Source organism: Pleurodeles waltl, chromosome 3_2, assembly GCF_031143425.1.
Source record: "Pleurodeles waltl isolate 20211129_DDA chromosome 3_2, aPleWal1.hap1.20221129, whole genome shotgun sequence".
Classification (NCBI taxonomy): domain Eukaryota; kingdom Metazoa; phylum Chordata; class Amphibia; order Caudata; family Salamandridae; genus Pleurodeles; species Pleurodeles waltl.
The window spans coordinates 173803594-173830363 of record NC_090441.1 but is presented as its reverse complement, the minus strand read 5'-3'; the positions used below and the strand labels follow the sequence as shown (position 1 = coordinate 173830363).

The 26770-nt window shown below is 46.3% G+C and overlaps 1 protein-coding gene across 2 annotated transcripts in view; it reads right to left on the bottom strand.

Moving 5' to 3' along the window:
* Positions 1 to 733: 733 nt before the first annotated feature.
* The window catches only part of VIL1 (villin 1), a 119357-nt gene continuing 93320 nt past the window's right edge, over positions 734 to 26770 (bottom strand). Inside the window, exons 20-21 of one of the 2 annotated variants that reach the window (XM_069227102.1) lie at positions 20719 to 20859; positions 734 to 1505 (exon numbers count right to left, since the gene is read on the bottom strand). In XM_069227102.1, coding sequence (XP_069083203.1) covers positions 1392 to 1505; positions 20719 to 20859 — 255 coding nt within the window. In that variant the 3' untranslated portion in view covers positions 734 to 1391. The remainder of the gene's footprint in view (positions 1506 to 20718; positions 20860 to 26770) is intronic. The other variant, XM_069227103.1, reaches the window with a different exon arrangement.

Here is a 26770-nt window from a genome sequence, read left to right as displayed (position 1 = left end):
AGGATGCGAAACCTGGGAAACATTAGTAATCAAACTAGAGGCTAAGAATTATGAGAGACCACCATGAACTGGACAATAATACAATACCAGCGGTATGATAGATCCTGACCACCTCTAACATAACACAGAGGTATGGACGAGCCTCGACATGCTAGTAGAAAGGGCAACCACACCCACATTCTGTCGGTCTCCACAGCGGAAATCACGTGACGAGTAAATAACCAGAACACAAACAATAACTATAGTCACACCACACACTAAAAAAAAAAAAAAAGACACCAATCCAGCCACCTAGACCACCACAAGCAGAATATGCTACAGCAGAGAAGAATGTAGGCAAGTAGCTGAATGGTTAAATATTGCAACTAATGCACTGCAAGACCCAACAACCAATCGCAGCAGACAAATATAGTGAGAGATACAGTAAGACCTAAGTTGTGTTGTTTGTTTGTTTCGTTTAAATGTAAATGTTAAAGCTGATCAATCTAATCCGAACATTGAAAACACAGAATTATTGTAATATGATCTGCAATGAAAACCTAATAAAACATTTTTTTTTTTAAACTGAATAGACACTCATAGCAGGATTAATAGAACATTTTGTTTCTTCATTACATGAACATCTTTCAACTCAACTGGTATTATTTAAAAGACATAACAAAATCCTATTTAAGTAATATCCCTCTGTATGCCCTACTGGTTTGTAGACAGGTCAGCACAGGCAACAAAGGTAGCTGGGGATGCAATTACTTTTATTCTTCTTGCAGGCATGTCTAGAAATGTCAATACCTATGAAGAACACACAAGAACACAACAGATGGAGATACCATCCCTTATAGACCATTAAGATTTCATGTGCTGAGCAGGACTTTTGAGTATGTTATGTTTATGTGTTACTAATGCCCTAACACAATAACCAATCATGGTGAGATGACACTTCCATACAATGTTTGGAAGCTATTTTATCTGGGTAGCAGGGGGCGTGAAGTTGTGAAAAGTTCTTATGTTCCTTGCCTCAAAAACACATGCAAGTGGATAAACCTGACATGACTATTCATTTCTTTAAATATAAATTACTAGATGCAGGTAAACCAGCATGAGACATATACATGCAAACTATACACTACCGTAGAGAGACAGCAAAGTTGCTTGTATAGCTGTTGTGAAGCAGCAATCTGTTTGCTCCTATTTAGAGACTCGATGCAAAGATAGGTTTATTTTTGTGGAGCTGTGTAGTTTCAAATGATACTGGACTGGAAGCAGTGATTTTGGTTTACTGCAATATGGCCAATGCGAAAGGAGGCAATAGGCAACTGATAGAGGGTAAAGTTCTCTTCCCTCAGGAGGCTCAAAGATTCACAACTTTTCTTTTACTGGTGTCTTCTTCAAGCTCAAAAAAGTCCTTTTGCCTTCTTGAGGTTGTTCTGCTTCCAGGTGGGCAGATCCTTAAACTCGTGAGGCTGCATGCCAAAGATGGAGATAAAGTCCTCACGGGACAAGTACTCCTATGAAAAGAGGAAGAGAGGAGATTTAGAACAGCCATTCACCAGATTAAAGAACAGAAGACAACCAGTACATGCATAAGTGCAACAGGACACACAGCAATTTGTGGTTTTCATGCATATTGCACTAACCAAAAAGTAAACTAGGCAATTTGTGTTGCAAATTATGTCCTTTAGTGCGACTCACTATGTGGAGCTCGGTTCACGTGTATTTTATATATCTGAAAACAGACTGGCCTACAGTCGCGATTTGCAGGGGTTACAGGGGGCGGGGTGGTGTGTGGGAGGTGGGGGGGTTTAAAAAAAATACATAAAAAAAAAATTACAGCCACGCCACACCACCGTCCCTCCGTCTCCTCAACAGGCACAGGCTCCCAGCCTGCTCTGTGGCCATTCCTGACGCTGCTCAGAGCAGCGTTAGGATTGGCTGGAGCACCCAGCCAGGGCGCTCACAGGCAGACTGGGAGCCTGTGCCTGCTCTTTCCAGCTCAACAACACAGTGCTGGGCTGGAGAAAGCACAGTGCGCATGTGTGTTTGGCCGGCCCGAGTTGGTCGGCCAAACATACATGCACACTGAGGGGGAGTGCTCTGTGCACTCCCCTCATTCCCATCATCCCCAGTGCTCCGCCCCTTTAACAAAAAAAGGATAATAAACTCGGGGCATATTTATACTCCGCTTGCGTCTTTTTAGCGTAATTTATTTTGACACTAAAATGGTGCAAACCTAACGCCATATTTATACTTTGACGCTAGACATGTCTAGCGTCAAAATATTGGGCTTAGCACCATTTCTAGGATGCGCCAACCAACCTTGCATCAATGAGATGCAAGGTAGGCATTCCCGTCCTAGATATAACTCTAACCCCCTACTGCCATATCTATACTCCGGCGCAGAGACCACGCGCAGTGAATAGTCAGGCCCAAATAATGGCGCTAAGCTTGCTTAGCGCCATTATCTACCGCCTGGTTCAGACCAGACGTTAGGGTGGCTGTGGACCCATTTCCATGGTCAAACACTATGGAATGGGCCCACAGATGCCCACCCCAAGTCCTAGGAACACCCCCACCCACACCAGAGGGACACCACAGGATGGGGCACCCCATCCCAGGAAAGTAGAGGTAAGTATTTTTTTTTTTATAATTCGTAGGTGTGCTATTGTGGGCCCCTGGCAGGGGCCCCCTGCCTGGCACTGGTTCTAAAGATCTTGCTTAGGGGACACTGGTCCCCTGTGCTGGCCATTGGGGTGGTGGGCATGACTCCTGTCTACACTTAGGAGTCATGTTTGTGGCTGCTTGTGCATCAGAAAATGACACTATGCTGGTTAGCGGCACATATTGTGCAGCTAACCATCCTAACGTAATTTCTGATCCACTAGCGCCATACTCCCTAATGCCATCCCTTCCCGGCTAGCGTCTTTTTTCCAGATGGTAGCCATTCCTTAGCGCCATCTTGCATCATTGTATAAATATTCTATTAAGATGGCCCTAAGTAATTGCGTTAACATTTTTGACGCAAAACTGCGTTAGTGCAGTTTTGCGGTAAAAACCATAAATATAGGCCTTAGTTTATTATCCTTTTGTTGTTACGCCGGGTGGCGACGCTCCTCCACGATAGCGAAGGAGCCTCCACTGCTGCTCTACAAGTAACCTTGGCCCACAGGCCTTTGATACACTCACACTACAATAGGTTTGACCAAGTACCTCTTTTGTACTCTTAACTCTTAAAAGGAAGCTTGGACAAGCAGTCAAGACTCACTCCAGGAGTTAGTAGTAGATTTAGAACTGAAGTCACACAGACATATTAACCACAATCAATAAAGGTAAATATCTGTTCAGAGCTGTACTTTATAAAACAATAATGCAATTTATTTATACTTGAAAATGTACAGCAGATAAGATCACACACAATAAATGAAACAAGGTGACACTAACACCTTCTAGAGCCAAGATACTACTGCAAACAGTCTTATAGCGCTTGCCTTTTAAGGGGCTACACCGACATAACATTGGAGTCTATGGAAAATGTTATCCTGCAAAGACCAGTTCTTGAGTCACTGTAGGTCTTTTTGGGGTTATTGCACATTCCAGCTCCTAAGCTCCCTCTGATGATAGATGCAAGGCAAGGGAAGACAATAGCTCAGATGCACTTATTGCAGCACAACCAGAGGGAAAACACAGTACTGAGCCATACCTGCTAGGGCTGGCATGCTGCTGCCAACCCCTGCACCCGTGCTCTAACAAGACTGCCTTATGTGACCCACAGCCTGGCAACTTGGTGCAGAGGTGCATGCATGCTGTTTATAAGAATTTATACTGAAAGCATATCGTTCCAGTACAAATCCCCATGCTTAGACAAACTCCGAAGGATTCCCCCATGGTGGGTGGGTGTTGTGTGCTGCAGCATACATGTAATATGGTTTTAATTTGAGAAATGAACACATTTTCCCTTGTCTACACCTGCTCCAAGTAGACATTCGTTTTTGGTACAAAGTCCAGATTGGCTATCTTAGTAGATCAGTCTTTATCGTCAAACCCTGTTGATGTTTTCACTAATCCGCCCCAATAAATCCATAACGTGTTAAGCACGGCAAAGCAGTGCAAAGTGGTTGTTGCACTAAGAAAAAGGCATCTTTAAAGTGGAAAACATTGTGTGCACTGGGAGTAAATATCATGCCTCCTTTGTGCTGCTTTGAACTAGAGAAGGGCCTTGGTAAACCCGGTCTTAGTATCCAGAGGGCTATGCCATGTTTGCTATCTGGTCCAGCAGCACAGGGAATTATGCTCTTGAAGACCCGCCACCCAAAAGTATTTCAAACAAAACACAAAGAGGAGCGCTGCACGTTGTCAGTGGAGTACACGGAGAGGGTTGGGTTGTATCAAGGCCTCCTGGCACTGGTGGCCAATTGAATGAGCTCCAGGCACAGCTCCACTTATCCTAGTACAAGTTCAGGATGCCAGGTAGAGGGGTGGCATCAGTGGTATTCACCAACTTAAGAAGCTGTATTTCTGTCTGTGAACAACATCTGCAACTCTCAGGTCACTCAGAGAACCAGTGTTATCCGCTAGACAAGGTGTCTCATACCAGGAGCAGCAGCACGAAAGATCAGAGTTGGTGGTAATACATGACCCTGTAACAATGATAGTTCAGGAACTGTAGGTCGCTGGAGGTACCTCCTGTAATTCTGAGATCAGCATGGGCAATCCAACATGATGGAAGGCACCAGAAAGATCATGGGTCCAAAGTGGGAAAACTCTAGTTTTCCTCTTTGGCTCAAAAGAGAGATATGGGTATGCACCAAGTCAAACATGGTCTGAGGGAACTCTTCAAGGCCAAACTCCCTCTCGGCCACTTGGTCAGGGATACAGGTGGCCATTACTGCCCTGTTGTCCAACACTACACAGGGGACGGTAGAGGGGGCATTTCATCTTCACCAGTAGTCACTGTACTTTCATAATTACAACTTGGCAATTCTAAGTTGGAGGTCATCTAGTTTGGAGTTAAAGGCCAGACCAGAATACAGCCACCAGCATAACTGTTGATTTGAAACAAAGTAATCATACCTCAAAGGCTAGGAAAGCTTGTTAGCAACATCTGAGCTGCCGAAACAGATTTTTGTGTGGCAACTATAGAAAGTAGTCAGAAGTGAGAACTAAAGCTACTCTGTTTCCTAGATGTAAACTTAAGTCTAGAGGGGGTAGATGTTTCACTGTTCTTGGTCTGACACTATGGAATTCATTACCAGACTATTTTAGACTCCTCCTTTGTTTTTTCAAATCAGACCTTAAAACATATTTTGCCCAAGAGTTGTCAGCAAGACTTGCACCAAAAGAAACCCATTTCTAGGTAATGATTACTATATAAATGTCATAGAATCATTAATTCTTCTATTCAGTCACTCATCTCTAATGCATTCCTTTTGTGTCTTCTGCACATTCGTGATATTCTTTTATTGGGATGATGCTTTACTTCAGTTGTCAGTAAAGCTCAGGGGGTTGCAGGTCCTGTCTTTCAGTGGGTCCTCTACCCGGATCTCAGTAACCTGAGCTGTGCCTCTGTTCTCCTCTGAACCTTTGGCAGCTAGTCTCCACTCAGGGCAGTGCATTCCATGATCTTCCAAGAAGCAATATCAGCATTAACCTTGTTCACTGGTCCTAGGGTGAGAGGACGAAAGAAATGGAGTGTCCTGTCCCTGTCACGTCGTCGCTCTAGCCGATGATGCAAAGTTTCACTCTGAGCTCCAGAGGGCCAGCACACATGACAAACTGGAGTCTTGCTGCAATTTCAGGTCCTAGTTGGAAGGGCTGAGCCTTCAAACTAAAGCACACCATCCAACTACTCCATTGCCACCTACCGCCAGTTTCCCCACAGGCTGGTGACGCGGCTGTGGCCACTTTTCATTTTGGGTGGATGTACACTTTGGGTGCACTTCCTGTCAAGAAGGAACCTGGTGCTTTTCTAGGTGAGCAACAATGACATGTTACACCTCCAGTAGCCCCAGGGATCAGATAGAAAATGCCTGGAAAGTAAGAAAAGGCAAGAAGGCCCAATCCTGTGCTTACTTATTCATTCATTCATCAGTTCACTTTACATCCACCCACCAACCAATCCATACATCCCTTCTTACCGTGACACACAGATACTTAATCCATCGATAAACAAACACTTTCACAGACCAATCTGCAACACATTTCACTTCTACTTCCATCCACCCATTTATTAACTCATCCTTCGATCTATTCACTCAGTCAGTCAACTAACTTCAGTCAGTCACTCTAATGTCCATCCATCCAAACCCCAACCCAATCACTGGTTAATTCACTCGTTGATTCACTCATTGATTCACTCATTGATCCACTCATTGTATCAACTATTATCATCCATTTACCCAAATAGCAACCACTTACACATTCCCTTGAACCTTAGCACAGCACGTCAGAAGGCTCCTTCAGTGTGGAAAACAAAATACCACAGATGATCTCAGAACTTGATACAACATTCCAGAGATACACACAGAGCTAGAAAGCATGATGCCAGCGATGCCCTCCAAAACTGGATTGAATATGCAAAATGTGGTCTCCCAAAATCGTCACAGTACATCAGATGTGTCCTCTAACAGCCACAGTGCTTCATCTTGAAAGAGTTTTCCAGATGAGGCCTCCAGAGTTGGACACATCACTCTAACTGAGGTCATCCCATCCAGATGAGGTCATCACATTGAGGTGTAACACAACCTTTCTTTAATGCTGTTAATATCATGCACTTTGCAACCTCACATCCTTTTGGGTGCGTCTTTGTCAAACTGGTTACCATCTCAAAGAGGTTCAAGGAAAAGGGAAACCTGTGCTTCAGCTCTCTGTGATGTAACTGTTCTTTGCATGTGCAGTATCCTTGCACTGCAGCTGTCTGTGCTGTACTGGTTCTGTGTGTGAGGTAACCTTACACTGCAGCTATCTGTGCTGTACTGTTTCTGTGCATGTGCAGTAACCTTGCACTGCATCTATCTGTGATGTACTGGTTCTGTGTGTGAGGTGACCTTACACTGCAGCTATCTGTGCTATACTCGGTCTGTGTGTGAGGTAACCTTACACTGCAGCTATCTGTGCTATACTCGGTCTGTGTGTGAGGTGACCTTACACTGCAGCTATCTGTGCTGTACTGGTTCTGTGTGTGAGGTAACCTTACACTGCAGTTATCTGTGCTGTACTGGTTCTGTGTGTGAGGTAACCATGTACTGCATCTCTCTGTACTGTACCAGTTCTGTGTGTGAGGTAACCTTACACTGCAGCTATCTGTGCTGTACTGGTCCTGTGTTTGTGTGGTAATCCTGTACCGTGGCTCTCTGTGCTATGCCGGTTCTGTGTGTGTGTGAGAGGTAACCTTACATTGCAGCTATCTTTGGTGTACCGGTTCTGGGTGTGTGTGTTAACCCTGTACTACAGCTCTCTGTGCTGTATTCATTCTGTGTGTGTAGTTACCCTGTACTGAAGCTCTCTGTGCTGTACCAGTTCTGTGTGTGAGGTAACCGTACACTGCAGCTATCTGTGCTGTACTGGTTCTGTGTGTGAGAGGTACCCTTACAGTGCAGCTCTCTGTGCTGTATCAGTTGTGTGTGTGTGCTCCCATGTGCTGTAGCTCTCTGTTCTATTCCAGGTGGGGGGGAGGGTGTGTGTGTGTGTGTGCGCCTGTGTGTGTGTGCACGTGTGTGTGTGAATTGAAGCTACCTGTGATTCACAGGATTGGGCCGTTTGCAAACACAAAAAGGCATTTTCATATGTACCAGGCCCAAATTGCGAGTCGGTAACTTGTTACTGAATTGCAATTTGGCTTTGTGATTCAGTGCTAGGAGGGGGAGTGTGTAGAGTGTCCCTTCCTAATACCAAATTGAAGTGGTATGTATGAATGTTTTGCGACTGAAAGGCGGTTGCAAAACATTCGCATTTTACTTCAAGTTGGTGGTAACCCATTTGCAAATGGAAAGGGGTCTCCAAGGGACCTCTTCCCCTTTGAGAATAGTTGGAAAAATGTTTTATTAGGAGCAGGTAGTGGTCCTGTGGACCACTGCCTACTCTTAAAAAATGAAAAGAAAACTTTTCATTTTTCTTTTTGAAACACATCCCATTTTCCTTTAAGGAAAACGTCCTGCATGAAAAAAAAAGATTGCTTTATTGAAAAGCAAACACAGATATGGTGGTCTGATGACCCCAACAGACCACCATCCCCGTATTTTTTTGCGATGGCCAATGTGCACAAACCGAGATCTACATCATTAATATTCATGAGGTAGGTCTATTTACAACCCACTGTGAATCGCAAAATGTGTAAAACACACACTTGTACATTGCTGTTTGCGGTTAGCAAATAGTGAATTGCAAAAAAAAAATATTTGGTAATTGCACACACCTTCGTATATCTGGCCCTGGGTTCTATTGCCTTTAGAGTGTAAGATTCATAGGAAATACCTCTCGTAGACTAATCTGAGGGCAAAGTAAGCTTGTCTCACATTAATCCTGCAAAGGAGAAGAGGGCACCCACTTATCCTGGAGGTCCCCCTGGTGTGGATAACTTTTGCACATAACCACCTGGGTCTTTAACAGGAAAAAGAAAAGAGATACAACTCCCTCACTAAGAAGCAGGAGCTCAACAGATGTTTTTAGAGATATGGCAGATACCTTGCGATGAGATGAAGGGTGGTAAGCAGAGCATGTGACAAGTGATATGGTGGTATGGAACTGGCTACAGGGTATGTGTACTCCTTGACTCATGCGCCCCTGGGTCTTAGTGAAGGAGTTGTAGCCCGCACCATGACTAGATGTCAGGTGTAGGAGGTTCTCATTGATTAAGCATGCCACCTATGGTGGGTGAGGGAAATCGTCCTTAAAAAGGAATATCCCACCCCAGTTAGGTTACTCTTGTTTCTTGTGTCTGTTTTCGTTTTTCTGTTAAAGACCCAGGTGTTTGTGTTATAGTGATACATTTGGGAGCTAACACTTGCTGGTCTATAAATCTCCCTCGGTCCTCCTTTGTTGGGTCTGAGTGGATTCACCTTTCCCCCTGATGTGAAGAGGTAAGAGTGCAGAGGGACAGATTCAGCTGCAACATCCTGGAGGACACATCCTGGAGGACACCAGCAGGTCCAGTTGGAACTGGACTGTTTTCTGTGGCATGTAAAGGAGCAGAGGAAAAGTAATTGTCTCTACTTGAGCCCAAGTGTCTAAGAAGCTGTCTCTGAAGATTTGGGAGCATTTGGAGCAACAGAGCCTAAGTACAGAACCTTTAATCTAATTGTGGACATTTGGTTTCATTGCTAAATATGGACATTTGCTCCTGCACGTGAAAGACCTGTATTAGGAAGGAATATATTTCCTGAACAATTATCTGTTTTAAACTAAGAGGCATGGTTTGTTTTATTGCAAAAAATGCACGTATGCCCCTGTTGGTAAATTGTAAAGGCACGTTCAGGGTATTGGTGCATGTGTTTTTCACTTCTAAAAACGACTTTCAAGTCACATACTGATACCTCCTGTAGGAAGTTGGCTCTGTATGTGCTATTTCAAAGTAAGGAATAGCATGCACAGAGTCCAAGGGTTCCCCTTAGAGGTAAGATAGTGGCAAAAAGAGATAATACTAATGCTCTATGTTGTGGTAGTGTGGTCGAGCAGTAGGCTTATCCAAGGAGTAGTGTTAAGCATTTGTTGTACATACACATAGACAATAAATGAGGTACACACACTCAGAGACAAATCCAGCCAATAGGTTTTTGTATAGAAAAATATCTTTTCTTAGTTTATTTTAAGAACCACAGGTTCAAATTCTACATGTAATATCTCATTCGACAGGTATTGCAGGTAAGTACTTTAGGAACTTCAAATCATAAAAATTGCATGTATACTTTACAAGTTATTGACAAATAGCTGTTTTAAAAGTGGACACAGTGCAATTTTCACAGTTCCTGGGGGAGGTAAGTTTTTGTTAGTTTTACCAGGTAAGTAAGACACTTACAGGGTTCAGTTCTTGGTCCAAGGTAGCCCACCGTTGGGGGTTCAGAGCAACCCCAAAGTCACCACACCAGCAGCTCAGGGCCGGTCAGGTGCAGAGTTCAAAGGGGTGCCCAAAACACATAGGCTAGAATGGAGAGAAGGGGGTGCCCCGGTTCCGGTCTGCTTGCAGGTAAGTACCCGCGTCTTCGGAGGGCAGACCAGAGGGGTTTTGTAGGGCACCGGGGGGGACACAAGCCCACACAGAAATTTCACCCTCAGCGGCGCGGGGGCGGCCGGGTGCAGTGTAGAAACAGGCGTCGGGTTCGCAATGTTAGTCTATGAGAGATCTCGGGATCTCTTCAGCGCTGCAGGCAGGCAAGGGGGGGGTTCCTCGGGGAAACCTCCACTTGGGCAAGGGAGAGGGACTCCTGGGGGTCACTTCTCCAGTGAAAGTCCGGTCCTTCCGGTCCTGGGGGCTGCGGGTGCAGGGTCTCTCCCAGGCGTCGGGACTTTAGATTCAAAGAGTCGCGGTCAGGGGAAGCCTCGGGATTCCCTCTGCAGGCGGCACTGTGGGGGCTCAGGGGGGACAGGTTTTGGTACTCACAGTATCAGAGTAGTCCTGGGGTCCCTCCTGAGGTGTTGGATCTCCACCAGCCGAGTCGGGGTCGCCGGGTGCAGTGTTGCAAGTCTCACGCTTCTTGCGGGGAGCTTGCAGGGTTCTTTCAAGGCTGCTGGAAACAAAGTTGCAGCCTTTCTTGGAGCAGGTCCGCTGTCCTCGGGAGTTTCTTGTCTTTTCGAAGCAGGGGCAGTCCTCAGAGGATGTCGAGGTCGCTGGTCCCTTTGGAAGGCGTCGCTGGAGCAGGATCTTTGGAAGGCAGGAGACAGGCCGGTGAGTTTCTGGAGCCAAGGCAGTTGTCGTCTTCTGGTCTTCCGCTGCAGGGGTTTTCAGCTAGGCAGTCCTTCTTCTTGTAGTTGCAGGAATCTAATTTTCTAGGGTTCAGGGTAGCCCTTAAATACTAAATTTAAGGGCGTGTTTAGGTCTGGGGGGTTAGTAGCCAATGGCTACTAGCCCTGAGGGTGGGTACACCCTCTTTGTGCCTCCTCCCAAGGGGAGGGGGACACAATCCTAACCCTATTGGGGGAATCCTCCATCTGCAAGATGGAGGATTTCTAAAAGTTAGAGTCACCTCAGCTCAGGACACCTTAGGGGCTGTCCTGACTGGCCAGTGACTCCTCCTTGTTTTTCTCATTATTTTCTCCGGCCTTGCCGCCAAAAGTGGGGCCTGGCCGGAGGGGGCGGGCAACTCCACTAGCTGGAGTGTCCTGCTGGGTTGGCACAAAGGAGGTGAGCCTTTGAGGCTCACCGCCAGGTGTGACAATTCCTGCCTGGGGGAGGTGTTAGCATCTCCACCCAGTGCAGGCTTTGTTACTGGCCTCAGAGTGACAAAGGCACTCTCCCCATGGGGCCAGCAACATGTCTCGGTTTGTGGCAGGCTGCTAAAACTAGTCAGCCTACACAGATAGTCGGTTAAGTTTCAGGGGGCACCTCTAAGGTGCCCTCTGGGGTGTATTTTATAAGAAAATGTACACTGGCATCAGTGTGCATTTATTGTGCTGAGAAGTTTGATACCAAACTTCCCAGTTTTCAGTGTAGCCATTATGGTGCTGTGGAGTTCGTGTTTGACAGACTCCCAGACCATATACTCTTATGGCTACCCTGCACTTACAATGTCTAAGGTTTTGTTTAGACACTGTAGGGGTACCATGCTCATGCACTGGTACCCTCACCTATGGTATAGTGCACCCTGCCTTAGGGCTGTAAGGCCTGCTAGAGGGGTGTCTTACCTATACTGCATAGGCAGTGAGAGGCTGGCATGGCACCCTGAGGGGAGTGCCATGTCGACTTACTCGTTTTGTCCTCACTAGCACACACAAGCTGGCAAGCAGTGTGTCTGTGCTGAGTGAGAGGTCTCCAGGGTGGCATAAGACATGCTGCAGCCCTTAGAGACCTTCCTTGGCATCAGGGCCCTTGGTACTAGAAGTACCAGTTACAAGGGACTTATCTGGATGCCAGGGTCTGCCAATTGTGGATACAAAAGTACAGGTTAGGGAAAGAACACTGGTGCCGGGGCCTGGTTAGCAGGCCTCAGCACACTTTCAATTGTAAACATAGCATCAGCAAAGGCAAAAGGTCAGGGGGCAACCATGCCAAGGAGGCATTTCCTTACACAACCCCCCCCCCAAACGAAAGAGGATGAGACTAACCTTTCCCAAGAGAGTCTTCATTTTCTAAGTGGAAGAACCTGGAAAGGCCATCTGCATTGGCATGGGCAGTCCCAGGTCTGTGTTCCACTATAAAGTCCATTCCCTGTAGGGAGATGGACCACCTCAACAGTTTAGGATTTTCACCTTTCATTTGCATCAGCCATTTGAGAGGTCTGTGGTCAGTTTGAACTAGGAAGTGAGTCCCAAAGAGGTATGGTCTCAGCTTCTTCAGGGACCAAACCACAGCAAAGGCCTCCCTCTCAATGGCACTCCAACGCTGCTCCCTGGGGAGTAACCTCCTGCTAATGAAAGCAACAGGCTGGTCAAGGCCATCATCATTTGTTTGGGACAAAACTGCCCCTATCCCATGTTCAGAGGCATCAGTCTGCACAATGAACTGCTTAGAATAATCTGGAGCTTTTAGAACTGGTGCTGAGCACATTGCCTGTTTCAGGGTGTCAAAGGCCTGTTGGCATTCCACAGTCCAGTTCACTTTCTTGGGCATTTTCTTGGAGGTGAGTTCAGTGAGGGCTGTCACAATGGATCCATATCCCTTCACAAACCTCCTACAGTACCCAGTCAAGCCAAGGAATGCCCTGACTTGAGTCTGGGTTTTTGGAGCTACCCAGTCCAGAATAGTCTGGATCTTGGGTTGAAGTGGCTGAACTTGGCCTCCACCTACAAGGTGGCCCAAGTAAACCACAGTTCCCTGCCCTATCTGGCATTTGGATGCCTTGATAGAGAGGCCTGCAGATTGCAGAGCCTTCAAAACCTTCTTCAGGTGGACCAGGTGATCCTGCCAGGTGGAGCTAAAGACAGCAATATCATCAAGATAAGCTGTGCTAAAGGACTCCAAGCCAGCAAGGACTTGATTCACCAACCTTTGGAAGGTGGCAGGGGCATTCTTTAAACCAAAGGGCATAACAGTAAACTGATAATGCCCATCAGGTGTGGAGAATGCTGTTTTCTCTTTGACTCCAGGTGCCATTTTTATTTGCCAGTACCCTGCTGTCAAGTCAAAGGTACTCAGGAATTTGGCAGCACCTAATTTGTCTATGAGCTCATCAGCTCTTGGAATTGGATGAGCATCTGTCTTGGTGACAGAATTGAGCCCTCTGTAGTCCACACAAAACCTCATCTCTTTCTTTCCATCTTTGGTGTGAGGTTTGGGGACTAAGACCACTGGGCTAGCCCAGGGGCTGTCAGAGCGCTCAATTACTCCCAATTCCAGCATCTTGTGGACTTCCACCTTGATGCTTTCCTTAACATGGTCAGACTGTCTAAAGATTTTGTTTTTGACAGGCATGCTGTCTCCTGTGTCCACATCATGGGTACACAGGTGTGTCTGACCAGGGGTTAAGGAGAAGAGTTCAGGAAACTGTTGTAGGACTCTCCTACAATCAGCTTGCTGTTGGCCAGAGAGGGTGTCTGAGTAGATCACTCCATCTACTGTGCCATCTTTTGGGTCTGATGACAGAAGATCAGGGAGAGGTTCACTCTCTGCCTCCTGATCCTCATCTGTTACCATCAACAGATTCACATCAGCCCTGTCATGGAAGAGCTTAAGGCGGTTCACATGGATCACCCTCTTGGGGCTCCTGCTTGTGCCCAGGTCCACCAGGTAGGTGACCTGACTCTTCCTTTCTAGCACTGGGTAAGGGCCACTCCATTTGTCCTGGAGTGCCCTGGGAGCCACAGGCTCCAGAACCCAGACTTTCTGCCCTGGTTGGAACTCAACCAGTGCAGCCTTTTGGTCATACCAAAACTTCTGGAGCTGTTGGCTGGCCTCAAGGTTTTTGGTTGCCTTTTCCATGTACTCTGCCATTCTAGAGCGAAGGCCAAGTACATAGTCCACTATGTCCTGTTTAGGCTCATGGAGAGGTCTCTCCCAGCCTTCTTTAACAAGGGCAAGTGGTCCCCTTACAGGATGACCAAACAGAAGTTCAAAGGGTGAGAATCCTACTCCCTTCTGTGGCACCTCTCTGTAAGCGAAAAGCAGACATGGCAAGAGGACATCCCATCTCCTTTTGAGCTTTTCTGGGAGCCCCATGATCATGCCTTTTAATGTCTTGTTGAATCTCTCAACCAAGCCATTAGTTTGGGGATGGTATGGTGTAGTGAATTTATAAGTCACTCCACACTCATTCCACATGTGCTTTAGGTATGCTGACATGAAGTTGGTACCTCTGTCAGACACCACCTCCTTAGGGAAACCCACTCTGGTAAAGATACCAATGAGGGCCTTGGCTACTGCAGGGGCAGTAGTCGACCTAAGGGGAATAGCTTCAGGATACCTGGTAGCATGATCCACTACTACCAGGATATACATATTTCCTGAGGCTGTGGGAGGTTCCAGTGGACCAACTATGTCCACACCCACTCTTTCAAAGGGAACCCCCACCACTGGAAGTGGAATGAGGGGGGCCTTTGGATGTCCACCTGTCTTACCACTGGCTTGACAGGTGGGGCAGGAGAGGCAAAACTCCTTAACCATGTTGGACATATTGGGCCAGTAGAAGTGGTTGACTAACCTCTCCCACGTCTTGGTTTGTCCCAAATGTCCAGCAAGGGGAATGTCATGGGCCAATGTTAGGATGAACCTCCTGAACAGCTGAGGCACTACCACTCTCCTAGTGGCACCAGGTTTGGGGTCTCTGGCCTCAGTGTACAGGAGTCCATCTTCCCAATAGACCCTATGCGTTCCATTTTTCTTGCCTTTGGACTCTTCAGCAGCTTGCTGCCTAAGGCCTTCAAGAGAGGGACAGGTTTCTTGTCCCTTACACAGCTCCTCCCTTGAGGGTCCCCCTGGGCCTAAGAGCTCAACCTGATAAGGTTCAAGCTCCAAAGGCTCAGTTCCCTCAGAGGGCAGAACTTCTTCCTGAGAAGAGAGGTTCCCTTTCTTTTGCTGTGTTGTAGTTGGTTTCCCAACTGACTTTCCTGTTCTCTTGGTAGGCTGGGCCATTCTTCCAGACTCCAGCTCTACTTGTTCACCCTGTGCCTTGCATTGTGCTCTTGTTTTCACACACACCAGTTCAGGGATACCCAGCATTGCTGCATGGGTTTTTAGTTCTACCTCAGCCCATGCTGAGGACTCCAGGTCATTTCCAAGCAGACAGTCCACTGGGATATTTGAGGAGACCACCACCTGTTTCAGGCCATTGACCCCTCCCCATTCTAAAGTAACCATTGCCATGGGATGTACTTTTCTCTGATTGTCAGCGTTGGTGACTGTGTAAGTTTTTCCAGTCAGGTATTGGCCAGGGGAAACCAGTTTCTCTGTCACCATGGTGACACTGGCACCTGTATCCCTCAGGCCCTCTATTCTAGTCCCATTAATTAAGAGTTGCTGTCTGTATTTTTGCATGTTAGGCGGCCAGACAGCTAGTGTGGCTAAATCCACCCCACCCTCAGAAACTAGAATAGCTTCAGTGTGGACCCTGATTTGCTCTGGGCACACTGTTGATCCCACTTGGAGACTAGCCATACCAGTGTTACCTGGATGGGAGGTTGGAGTGGAACCTTTCTTGGGACAGGCCTTGTCTCCAGTTTGGTGTCCATGCTGTTTACAGCTATGACACCAGGCCTTTTTGGGATCAAAGTTTTTACCCTTGTACCCATTGTTTTGTGAAGAGGCTCTGGGCCCACCCTCCTGTGCAGGTTTTTGGGGGCCTGTAGAAGACTCTTTACTATTTTTAGTTTTAGTTGTCTCATCACCCTTCCCCTGGGGAGTCTTTGTGACCCCTTTCTTTTGGTCACCCCCTGTTGAAGTCTTGGACACCCTTGTCTTGACCCAATGGTCCGCCTTCTTTCCCAATTCTTGGGGAGAAATTGGTCCTAGGTCTACCAGATGCTGATGCAGTTTATCATTGAAACAATTACTTAACAGGTGTTCTTTCACAAATAAATTGTACAGCCCATCATAATTACTTACACCACTGCCTTGAATCCAACCATCTAGTGTTTTCACTGAGTAGTCAACAAAGTCAACCCAGGTCTGGCTCGAGGATTTTTGAGCCCCCCTGAACCTAATCCTGTACTCCTCAGTGGAGAATCCAAAGCCCTCAATCAGGGTACCCTTCATGAGGTCATAAGATTCTGCATCTTTTCCAGAGAGTGTGAGGAGTCTATCCCTACACTTTCCAGTGAACATTTCCCAAAGGAGAGCACCCCAGTGAGATCTGTTCACTTTTCTGGTTACACAAGCCCTCTCAAAAGCTGTGAACCACTTGGTGATGTCATCACCATCTTCAAATTTTGTCACAATCCCTTTGGGGATTTTCAACATGTCAGGAGAATCTCTGACCCTATTTATGTTGCTGCCACCATTGATGGGTCCTAGGCACATCTCTTGTCTTTCCCTTTCTATGGCTAGGAGCTGTCTCTCTAAAGCCAATCTTTTGGCCATCCTGGCTAACAGGAGGTCATCTTCACTGAGAGCATCCTCAGTGATTTCAGAAATGTGGGACCCTCCTGTGAGGGACTCACTATTTCTGACTAACACAGTTGGAGACAGGACTTGAGGGGTCCTGTTCTCCCTATTTAGGACTGGAGGAGGGACATTGGCCTCCAAGTCACTAATTTCTTCCTCTGTGAGGTCATCATCAGAGGGGTTGGCTTTTTCAAACTCTGCCAACAGCTCCTGGAGCTGAATTTTGGTAGGTCTGGAGCCAATGGTTATTTTTTTGATATTACAGAGAGACCTTAGCTCCCTCATCTTAAGATGGAGGTAAGGTGTGGTGTCGAGTTCCACCACATTCATCTCTGTATCAGACATTATTTTGCTAAGAGTTGGAAGACTTTTTAAAGAATCTAAAACTGTTTCTAGAATCTAATTTCAAACTTTTAACAAACTTTTAAACTCTAAAAGACAATGCTAAACAGGGACTTAACACACAAGGCCCTAGCAGGACTTTTAAGAATTTAGAAAAATTTCAAATTGCAAAAATGAATTTCTAATGACAATTTTGGAATTTGTCGTGTGATCAGGTATTGGCTGAGTAGTCCAGCAAATGCAAAGTCTTGTACCCCACCGCTGATCCACCAATGTAGGAAGTTGGCTCTGTATGTGCTATTTCAAAGTAAGGAATAGCATGCACAGAGTCCAAGGGTTCCCCTTAGAGGTAAGATAGTGGCAAAAAGAGATAATACTAATGCTCTATGTTGTGGTAGTGTGGTCGAGCAGTAGGCTTATCCAAGGAGTAGTGTTAAGCATTTGTTGTACATACACATAGACAATAAATGAGGTACACACACTCAGAGACAAATCCAGCCAATAGGTTTTTGTATAGAAAAATATCTTTTCTTAGTTTATTTTAAGAACCACAGGTTCAAATTCTACATGTAATATCTCATTCGACAGGTATTGCAGGTAAGTACTTTAGGAACTTCAAATCATAAAAATTGCATGTATACTTTACAAGTTATTGACAAATAGCTGTTTTAAAAGTGGACACTTAGTGCAATTTTCACAGTTCCTGGGGGAGGTAAGTTTTTGTTAGTTTTACCAGGTAAGTAAGACACTTACAGGGTTCAGTTCTTGGTCCAAGGTAGCCCACCGTTGGGGGTTCAGAGCAACCCCAAAGTCACCACACCAGCAGCTCAGGGCCGGTCAGGTGCAGAGTTCAAAGGGGTGCCCAAAACACATAGGCTAGAATGGAGAGAAGGGGGTGCCCCGGTTCCGGTCTGCTTGCAGGTAAGTACCCGCGTCTTCGGAGGGCAGACCAGAGGGGTTTTGTAGGGCACCGGGGGGGACACAAGCCCACACAGAAATTTCACCCTCAGCGGCGCGGGGGCGGCCGGGTGCAGTGTAGAAACAGGCGTCGGGTTCGCAATGTTAGTCTATGAGAGATCTCGGGATCTCTTCAGCGCTGCAGGCAGGCAAGGGGGGGGTTCCTCGGGGAAACCTCCACTTGGGCAAGGGAGAGGGACTCCTGGGGGTCACTTCTCCAGTGAAAGTCCGGTCCTTCCGGTCCTGGGGGCTGCGGGTGCAGGGTCTCTCCCAGGCGTCGGGACTTTAGATTCAAAGAGTCGCGGTCAGGGGAAGCCTCGGGATTCCCTCTGCAGGCGGCGCTGTGGGGGCTCAGGGGGGACAGGTTTTGGTACTCACAGTATCAGAGTAGTCCTGGGGTCCCTCCTGAGGTGTTGGATCTCCACCAGCCGAGTCGGGGTCGCCGGGTGCAGTGTTGCAAGTCTCACGCTTCTTGCGGGGAGCTTGCAGGGTTCTTTCAAGGCTGCTGGAAACAAAGTTGCAGCCTTTCTTGGAGCAGGTCCGCTGTCCTCGGGAGTTTCTTGTCTTTTCGAAGCAGGGGCAGTCCTCAGAGGATGTCGAGGTCGCTGGTCCCTTTGGAAGGCGTCGCTGGAGCAGGATCTTTGGAAGGCAGGAGACAGGCCGGTGAGTTTCTGGAGCTAAGGCAGTTGTCGTCTTCTGGTCTTCCGCTGCAGGGGTTTTCAGCTAGGCAGTCCTTCTTCTTGTAGTTGCAGGAATCTAATTTTCTAGGGTTCAGGGTAGCCCTTAAATACTAAATTTAAGGGCGTGTTTAGGTCTGGGGGGTTAGTAGCCAATGGCTACTAGCCCTGAGGGTGGGTACACCCTCTTTGTGCCTCCTCCCAAGGGGAGGGGGACACAATCCTAACCCTATTGGGGGAATCCTCCATCTGCAAGATGGAGGATTTCTAAAAGTTAGAGTCACCTCAGCTCAGGACACCTTAGGGGCTGTCCTGACTGGCCAGTGACTCCTCCTTGTTTTTCTCATTATTTTCTCCGGCCTTGCCGCCAAAAGTGGGGCCTGGCCGGAGGGGGCGGGCAACTCCACTAGCTGGAGTGTCCTGCTGGGTTGGCACAAAGGAGGTGAGCCTTTGAGGCTCACCGCCAGGTGTGACAATTCCTGCCTGGGGGAGGTGTTAGCATCTCCACCCAGTGCAGGCTTTGTTACTGGCCTCAGAGTGACAAAGGCACTCTCCCCATGGGGCCAGCAACATGTCTCGGTTTGTGGCAGGCTGCTAAAACTAGTCAGCCTACACAGATAGTCGGTTAAGTTTCAGGGGGCACCTCTAAGGTGCCCTCTGGGGTGTATTTTATAAGAAAATGTACACTGGCATCAGTGTGCATTTATTGTGCTGAGAAGTTTGATACCAAACTTCCCAGTTTTCAGTGTAGCCATTATGGTGCTGTGGAGTTCGTGTTTGACAGACTCCCAGACCATATACTCTTATGGCTACCCTGCACTTACAATGTCTAAGGTTTTGTTTAGACACTGTAGGGGTACCATGCTCATGCACTGGTACCCTCACCTATGGTATAGTGCACCCTGCCTTAGGGCTGTAAGGCCTGCTAGAGGGGTGTCTTACCTATACTGCATAGGCAGTGAGAGGCTGGCATGGCACCCTGAGGGGAGTGCCATGTCGACTTACTCGTTTTGTCCTCACTAGCACACACAAGCTGGCAAGCAGTGTGTCTGCGCTGAGTGAGAGGTCTCCAGGGTGGCATAAGACATGCTGCAGCCCTTAGAGACCTTCCTTGGCATCAGGGCCCTTGGTACTAGAAGTACCAGTTACAAGGGACTTATCTGGATGCCAGGGTCTGCCAATTGTGGATACAAAAGTACAGGTTAGGGAAAGAACACTGGTGCCGGGGCCTGGTTAGCAGGCCTCAGCACACTTTCAATTGTAAACATAGCATCAGCAAAGGCAAAAAGTCAGGGGGCAACCATGCCAAGGAGGCATTTCCTTACACCTCCAAATTCATTTTTTTAATTGATTGATCCCTACATCAGATTTTCTTGAATTGTTGTGCCATTTTAATCATGAAAGTGTCTCTGTTTAACACTATTGGGCTGCGTATATCTATTATTTGTTAACTTGAATGTTTTGGGTGTTGCCATGTGCTGTGAGGAACATCTTGCTGTTTGTGACAAGTTACCAAGGATGGAATCAGGATTCCTCACAGAAGCCAATGGTTACTTCTAGGTGCTAGATTGTTGTAACTGTGTTGGAGATGATTCATAGCTTGATTCAAGGCTGGTGGTTTCTGTCCTCCATAGTTTTACAGGGTGGTTTCTTACTGGTGTGAACTGTTCAGGGATTGCTAGTGTTATTCTTTGTAAGGATTGTTGGAGGTCCTAAGTTGGTTGGTCACTGCCAAACTCCTGTAAGTGTCAGACTTTTCACAGGCACAGACAGAGGGTATATAACAAATAGGATACAGGCTACACAGGGTCAAAAGCATCCATCCAAAAGATATTCGGATATCGGTGTCTCTATAAGATAAACATATAGTGAACTCTTAGGCACTAACAATTGTGCTTGTTCCCATATGTGACATCTAAATGACATTTACTCACTGCCACTAAGTGGGGAACCCACAAAAGGTAGAAGGGGTTGGTAACCCCAAGCAAATGCAATAGTTGTTCCATGGTGGTTGGTTGCTCTGAAGGCCACAACCTGTGAACGGGAGCAAGAGAATTGAATTCTCACCTCCTTCCTGGTCACATCTACTCCCTCTGGCAGGTCTTCTGCTGCCTTGTTGACAATCTCCTCTGGAGGGTAGATTTTAAATATCCCTGGTGACAGGTTGGTTGAGGAGGTGAATGAGTTTGGCTGCCCAGTGGGGACACCCTGGGGGGAAAAAAAGGGGATTACAACCGAACAATCCAATGTGTGGCCAACAGACAACCCACCTTTGCATCAAGACATCAGGCCAACCCTTTTTGCCAAACATTGTGCCAGCCAGTGTATGTGAAGCAATTTGTATTAACCCAGTGATATCAAGTCTGTGGGAAACCATTGAGTCATCCTGCCTGTGCAATCCCAGAGTCATTAAATGTTTGATAAACTGCAGAGCAGTTTAGTTTGCGCCGAATCCTTCAGTCCCCAGTCTTTGTGAAACGTCTCTGCTGTTTAGTCCATGACAAAGCCTTGAGTCAGCCAATCTGTGCAAAATCACCTCGCCACCCAATCTGCGCCAACCTGACCCTTGCGGTCTGTAGACAACCACTGAATCAACCGGTCAAGCGAAAAGCCGCCAATGACCCAGTCTGTGCCAAACCACTGAGGCACTCAAACGTGTGAAATGTTGGGTAACAATTCTTCATCAAGCTCTTAAATGGTATGTTGATGGCACACTGATGTGCCACTCTGTCTCTTCCAAACATCTCAGCCACCCAGGAACCTTGCCTATCCGATGAACCAACCAGTCCGTGCCAAGCGGAGGAGGCTTCCATTTTCAGCCAAATAAATGAGCCATTCAATCTGTGCCAAGTCATTGGTTGATCCGGTCAGTGCCCAACATTGCTAGAACCAGCCTATGCCAAGGGAGCAAGCCTTTCTCACTGTGAAGAACTTTTGATTCATCCAGTGTATACCAAACAACAGTGCCACTCAGTCAGTGCCAAGCAATCGATCCACTGAGCCTGCGCAAACGAATGAATTATTTGTAATTTTTTTATAACATGGCGGTGGAATAAGAACAAATATATAAACACATTTTAGTTACAATAATATTTTGAACGATCCTATTATTTCATCAAACATTTGAATCTTTGTATTAGGCTGGGATTGATGAACACTGTAATATAAATTATTGCACTACTGCACTGTCAGTATATTGTAAAGAATTTACATATAAATGCTGGTGTGACCTCTGTCAAGTTCAGCCTGTATTTGCTGACGTAGAATACACACAAGGAGTTGTTAATTTTAATGAGGTTAGATACATGCAAACATGCCTCTGTCCTGCCAACACAAGTGAGCAGGCTGTAACACCAACAGACTGGAAGGGACAGCCTCTTGCTGTAATATTTAAATTACAGAGGATAGCAATGTTTAATGAATTTCGGCTGCACGAGCAGTACAATACGAGTTTTTATCAACTCAGGCAGTTGAAGTAAATTCGGTTTCTCATCCATGTAAAATCTAATGGGGGGGGGAATGTGAAAAATAATTACATCACACACATCCTGAGTGCAGCTTTCTATAGCAGCCCCCAGCCTGCTGCTGGATGGATCCTTACCTGGCTTTCCAGCCGGTGTGAGGACCCAGGCTGCATGGAGGCCTCTGGGGACGATTTCACCTGCTTTAAATGATTCTCTTCGGCCATTGGTGCTCGTTTTTTGGACATTTGAGCTCGTTGTCCCAAATAGACACATTTTGATGTGCAGGTTTAGCCATTATTGATAGTAAAGTGTGTTCCCCTCCTCTTTGCATTTATATATTAACTGCTTGGTGTTGCTATTGATGACGCGTACAATCCCCACCCACCATGTCTAGTAAGTGAAGACTTGAGTCCGACTCAAACTAGCAGGTGGGGAGGCACAGAATGTGGTATGTGCCGGATTCCTGACACCCCTCGGTTAGCTGGTCACTTAGGCGTCCCCAGCTCTTTGCGAGGCACTTCTATGAGGGACATTGAGAAAACACGAGCATTTGCATTGCTGGTTTGATATCAGCAACACCCTGGTGTCTGCCAGAAACCAAACTGAGAATAAAATAGTTTAACATTGGATTAGGGGAACAGGAGATACAATGTCAAAATAACGGCCAAAGGAACAACCGGGGTATATGTCACTGTTTATGTGCATTGCCCAAAAATGACCACAAGGGGCCGGTCTTACATGAAAATGAAATACAAAACAACGTTACCAGCCAATTGTGCACACCTCAGTCCTCTTTACAGGCAAGTAGCAAGCACGTTTCGTGTTGTTCTTCTCTTCTGGCCTTTCTCGCGGTGCAGCAGTGCGAGGAGGTGCTGGTGGTAGGTTGCAATCTTGTCCAGTGCACTAGCAAGTCATGGGAAACTTCCCTAGGCTCAGCCCCCCACAGTTCCCAAGGACACTCATCTCACAGCACTTCCTATCTGACTTGTCTGTAAACATTACCAGAAGCTGCTGCTCAAGATGGCACAAGTCAGACTCCCCTCTCAGGGGCCCTGGGGCACTCCCAGGTACAGCCCAGTGGAAATGCGGAGACACAAGTCCCTTGTCTTGATCTGGAAAGAGCTTTCCCTCTTGCTGTGGGCAGAGACATTTATTCCAGCCCACTTTTAAATAGCTAGCACAGATGTGTGTTCAGTAATTACTCCACATTGGTATATTTTTTCCCGGCAACATACCTCTTCCCACCTAAGTAGGATGCTAATGACCGCCCGGGAGAGAAGGGGAAGCCAGATGTTTAATACAGCTGGACTTTCAGCGAGCACAGAGCATGATTTTTAAAAGTTACCTTTCCACCTCAGATATCAAAATTCTGCTTTTACCGCTGGAATAGATTTTTGACAAACTGTAAAAGGGAACTTTTAAGCACGTTTCTAGTATATTCCTGCAGAAATGACCCTTTAATGACAATCAAACTGCTCAAATAAGAAAATACCACTTTCCCCTTAAGGCAACAAAGAGTATTTCCCGGCTGTTCACACGTGGGACACACATGTCTTTAAATTTTGAATGTCTCAGTTTTACACTTTAGGCAGTCAATCCTGTGAGCCTAAGAGAGTACACTGATGGGTGACTTTGCTATTATATAAATCTGTGTTTTTGTACCAGCAGGTCACTTTTACCTAATGCGTAGCTGCAGGTTTTGAAACTGCAGCTTGGCAGACCACAATGGTGTACCCGGGTCCAGACTTGTTGACGCCTAAATGGGCGGTGAAAATAAACAGATGACATTTAACTTCAGAGCTACTGGTTTTCCTGCACTAATAATCATGACCATTCCAGAAAGTTAAATCAGCTAATTAGTTTTAACCAATTTTATCTCATATCTATAGGGCAGAGCACATGCATTGTGACGCTGAATGACAATGTCACAGTGGACAGTCCAGTGAACAGTCATAATGCTGGAGACCACACAGAAAAGGTGATGTTATTAACCAATGTTATCTCATATCTATAGGGCAGAGCACATGCATTGTGACGCTGAATGACAATGTCACAGGGACAGTCCAGTGAACAGTCATAATGCTGGAGACCACACAGAAAAGGTGATGTTATTAACCAATGTGATCTCATATCTATAGGCCAGAGCACATGCATTGTGACGCTGAATGACAATGTCACAGGGACAGTCCAGTGAACGTCATAATGCTGGAGACCACACAGAAAAGGTGATGTTATTAACCAATGTGATCTCATATCTATAGGGCAGAGCACATGCATTGTGACGCTGAATGACAATGTCACAGTGACAGTCCAGTGAACAGTCATAATGCTGGAGACCACACAGAAAAGGTGATGTTATTAACCAATGTTATCTCATATCTATAGGGCAGAGCACATGCATTGTGACGCTGAATGACAATGTCACAGGGACAGTCCAGTGAACGTCATAATGCTGGAGACCGCACAGAAAAGGTGATGTTATTAACCAATGTGATCTCATATCTATAGGGCAGAGCACATGCATTGTGACGCTGAATGACAATGTCACGTGGACAGTCCAGTGAACAGTCATAATGCTGGAGACCACACAGAAAAGGTGATGTTATTAACCAATGTGATCTCATATCTATAGGCCAGAGCACATGCATTGTGACGCTGAATGACAATGTCACAGGGACAGTCCAGTGAACGTCATAATGCTGGAGACCGCACAGAAAAGGTGATGTTATTAACCAATGTGATCTCATATCTATAGGGCAGAGCACATGCATTGTGACGCTGAATGACAATGTCACGTGGACAGTCCAGTGAACGTCATAATGCTGGAGACCGCACAGAAAAGGTGATGTTATTAACCAATTTTATCTCATATCTATAGGGCAGAGCACATGCATTGTGACGCTGAATGACAATGTCACAGTGGACAGTCCAGTGAACAGTCATAATGCTGGAGACCACACAGAAAAGGTGATGTTATTAACCAATGTGATCTCATATCTATAGGGCAGAGCACATGCATTGTGACGCTGAATGACAATGTCACAGTGACAGTCCAGTGAACAGTCATAATGCTGGAGACCACACAGAAAAGGTGATGTTATTAACCAATGTTATCTCATATCTATAGGGCAGAGCACATGCATTGTGACGCTGAATGACAATGTCACAGTGGACAGTCCAGTGAACAGTCATAATGCTGGAGACCACACAGAAAAGGTGATGTTATTAACCAATGTGATCTCATATCTATAGGGCAGAGCACATGCATTGTGACGCTGAATGACAATGTCACAGGGACAGTCCAGTGAACGTCATAATGCTGGAGACCGCACAGAAAAGGTGATGTTATTAACCAATGTGATCTCATATCTATAGGGCAGAGCACATGCATTGTGACGCTGAATGACAATGTCACGTGGACAGTCCAGTGAACGTCATAATGCTGGAGACCGCACAGAAAAGGTGATGTTATTAACCAATTTGATCTCATATCTATAGGGCAGAGCACATGCATTGTGACGCTGAATGACAATGTCACAGTGGACAGTCCAGTGAACAGTCATAATGCTGGAGACCACACAGAAAAGGTGATGTTATTAACCAATGTGATCTCATATCTATAGGGCAGAGCACATGCATTGTGACGCTGAATGACAATGTCACAGTGACAGTCCAGTGAACAGTCATAATGCTGGAGACCACACAGAAAAGGTGATGTTATTAACCAATGTTATCTCATATCTATAGGGCAGAGCACATGCATTGTGACGCTGAATGACAATGTCACAGGGACAGTCCAGTGAACAGTCATAATGCTGGAGACCACACAGAAAAAGTGATGTTATTAACCAATGTGATCTCATATCTATAGGCCAGAGCACATGCATTGTGACGCTGAATGACAATGTCACAGGGACAGTCCAGTGAACGTCATAATGCTGGAGACCACACAGAAAAGGTGATGTTATTAACCAATGTGATCTCATATCTATAGGGCAGAGCACATGCATTGTGACGCTGAATGACAATGTCACGTGGACAGTCCAGTGAACGTCATAATGCTGGAGACCGCACAGAAAAGGTGATGTTATTAACCAATGTGATCTCATATCTATAGGGCAGAGCACATGCATTGTGACGCTGAATGACAATGTCACGTGGACAGTCCAGTGAACGTCATAATGCTGGAGACCGCACAGAAAAGGTGATGTTATTAACCAATTTTATCTCATATCTATAGGGCAGAGCACATGCATTGTGACGCTGAATGACAATGTCACGTGGACAGTCCAGTGAACGTCATAATGCTGGAGACTGCACAGAAAAGGTGATGTTATTAACCAATGTGATCTCATATCTATAGGGCAGAGCACATGCATTGTGACGCTGAATGACAATGTCACAGGGACAGTCCAGTGAACAGTCATAATGCTGGAGACCACACAGAAAAGGTGATGTTATTAACCAATGTGATCTCATATCTATAGGGCAGAGCACATGCATTGTGACGCTGAATGACAATGTCACAGTGACAGTCCAGTGAACAGTCATAATGCTGGAGACCACACAGAAAAGGTGATGTTATTAACCAATGTTATCTCATATCTATAGGGCAGAGCACATGCATTGTGACGCTGAATGACAATGTCACAGGG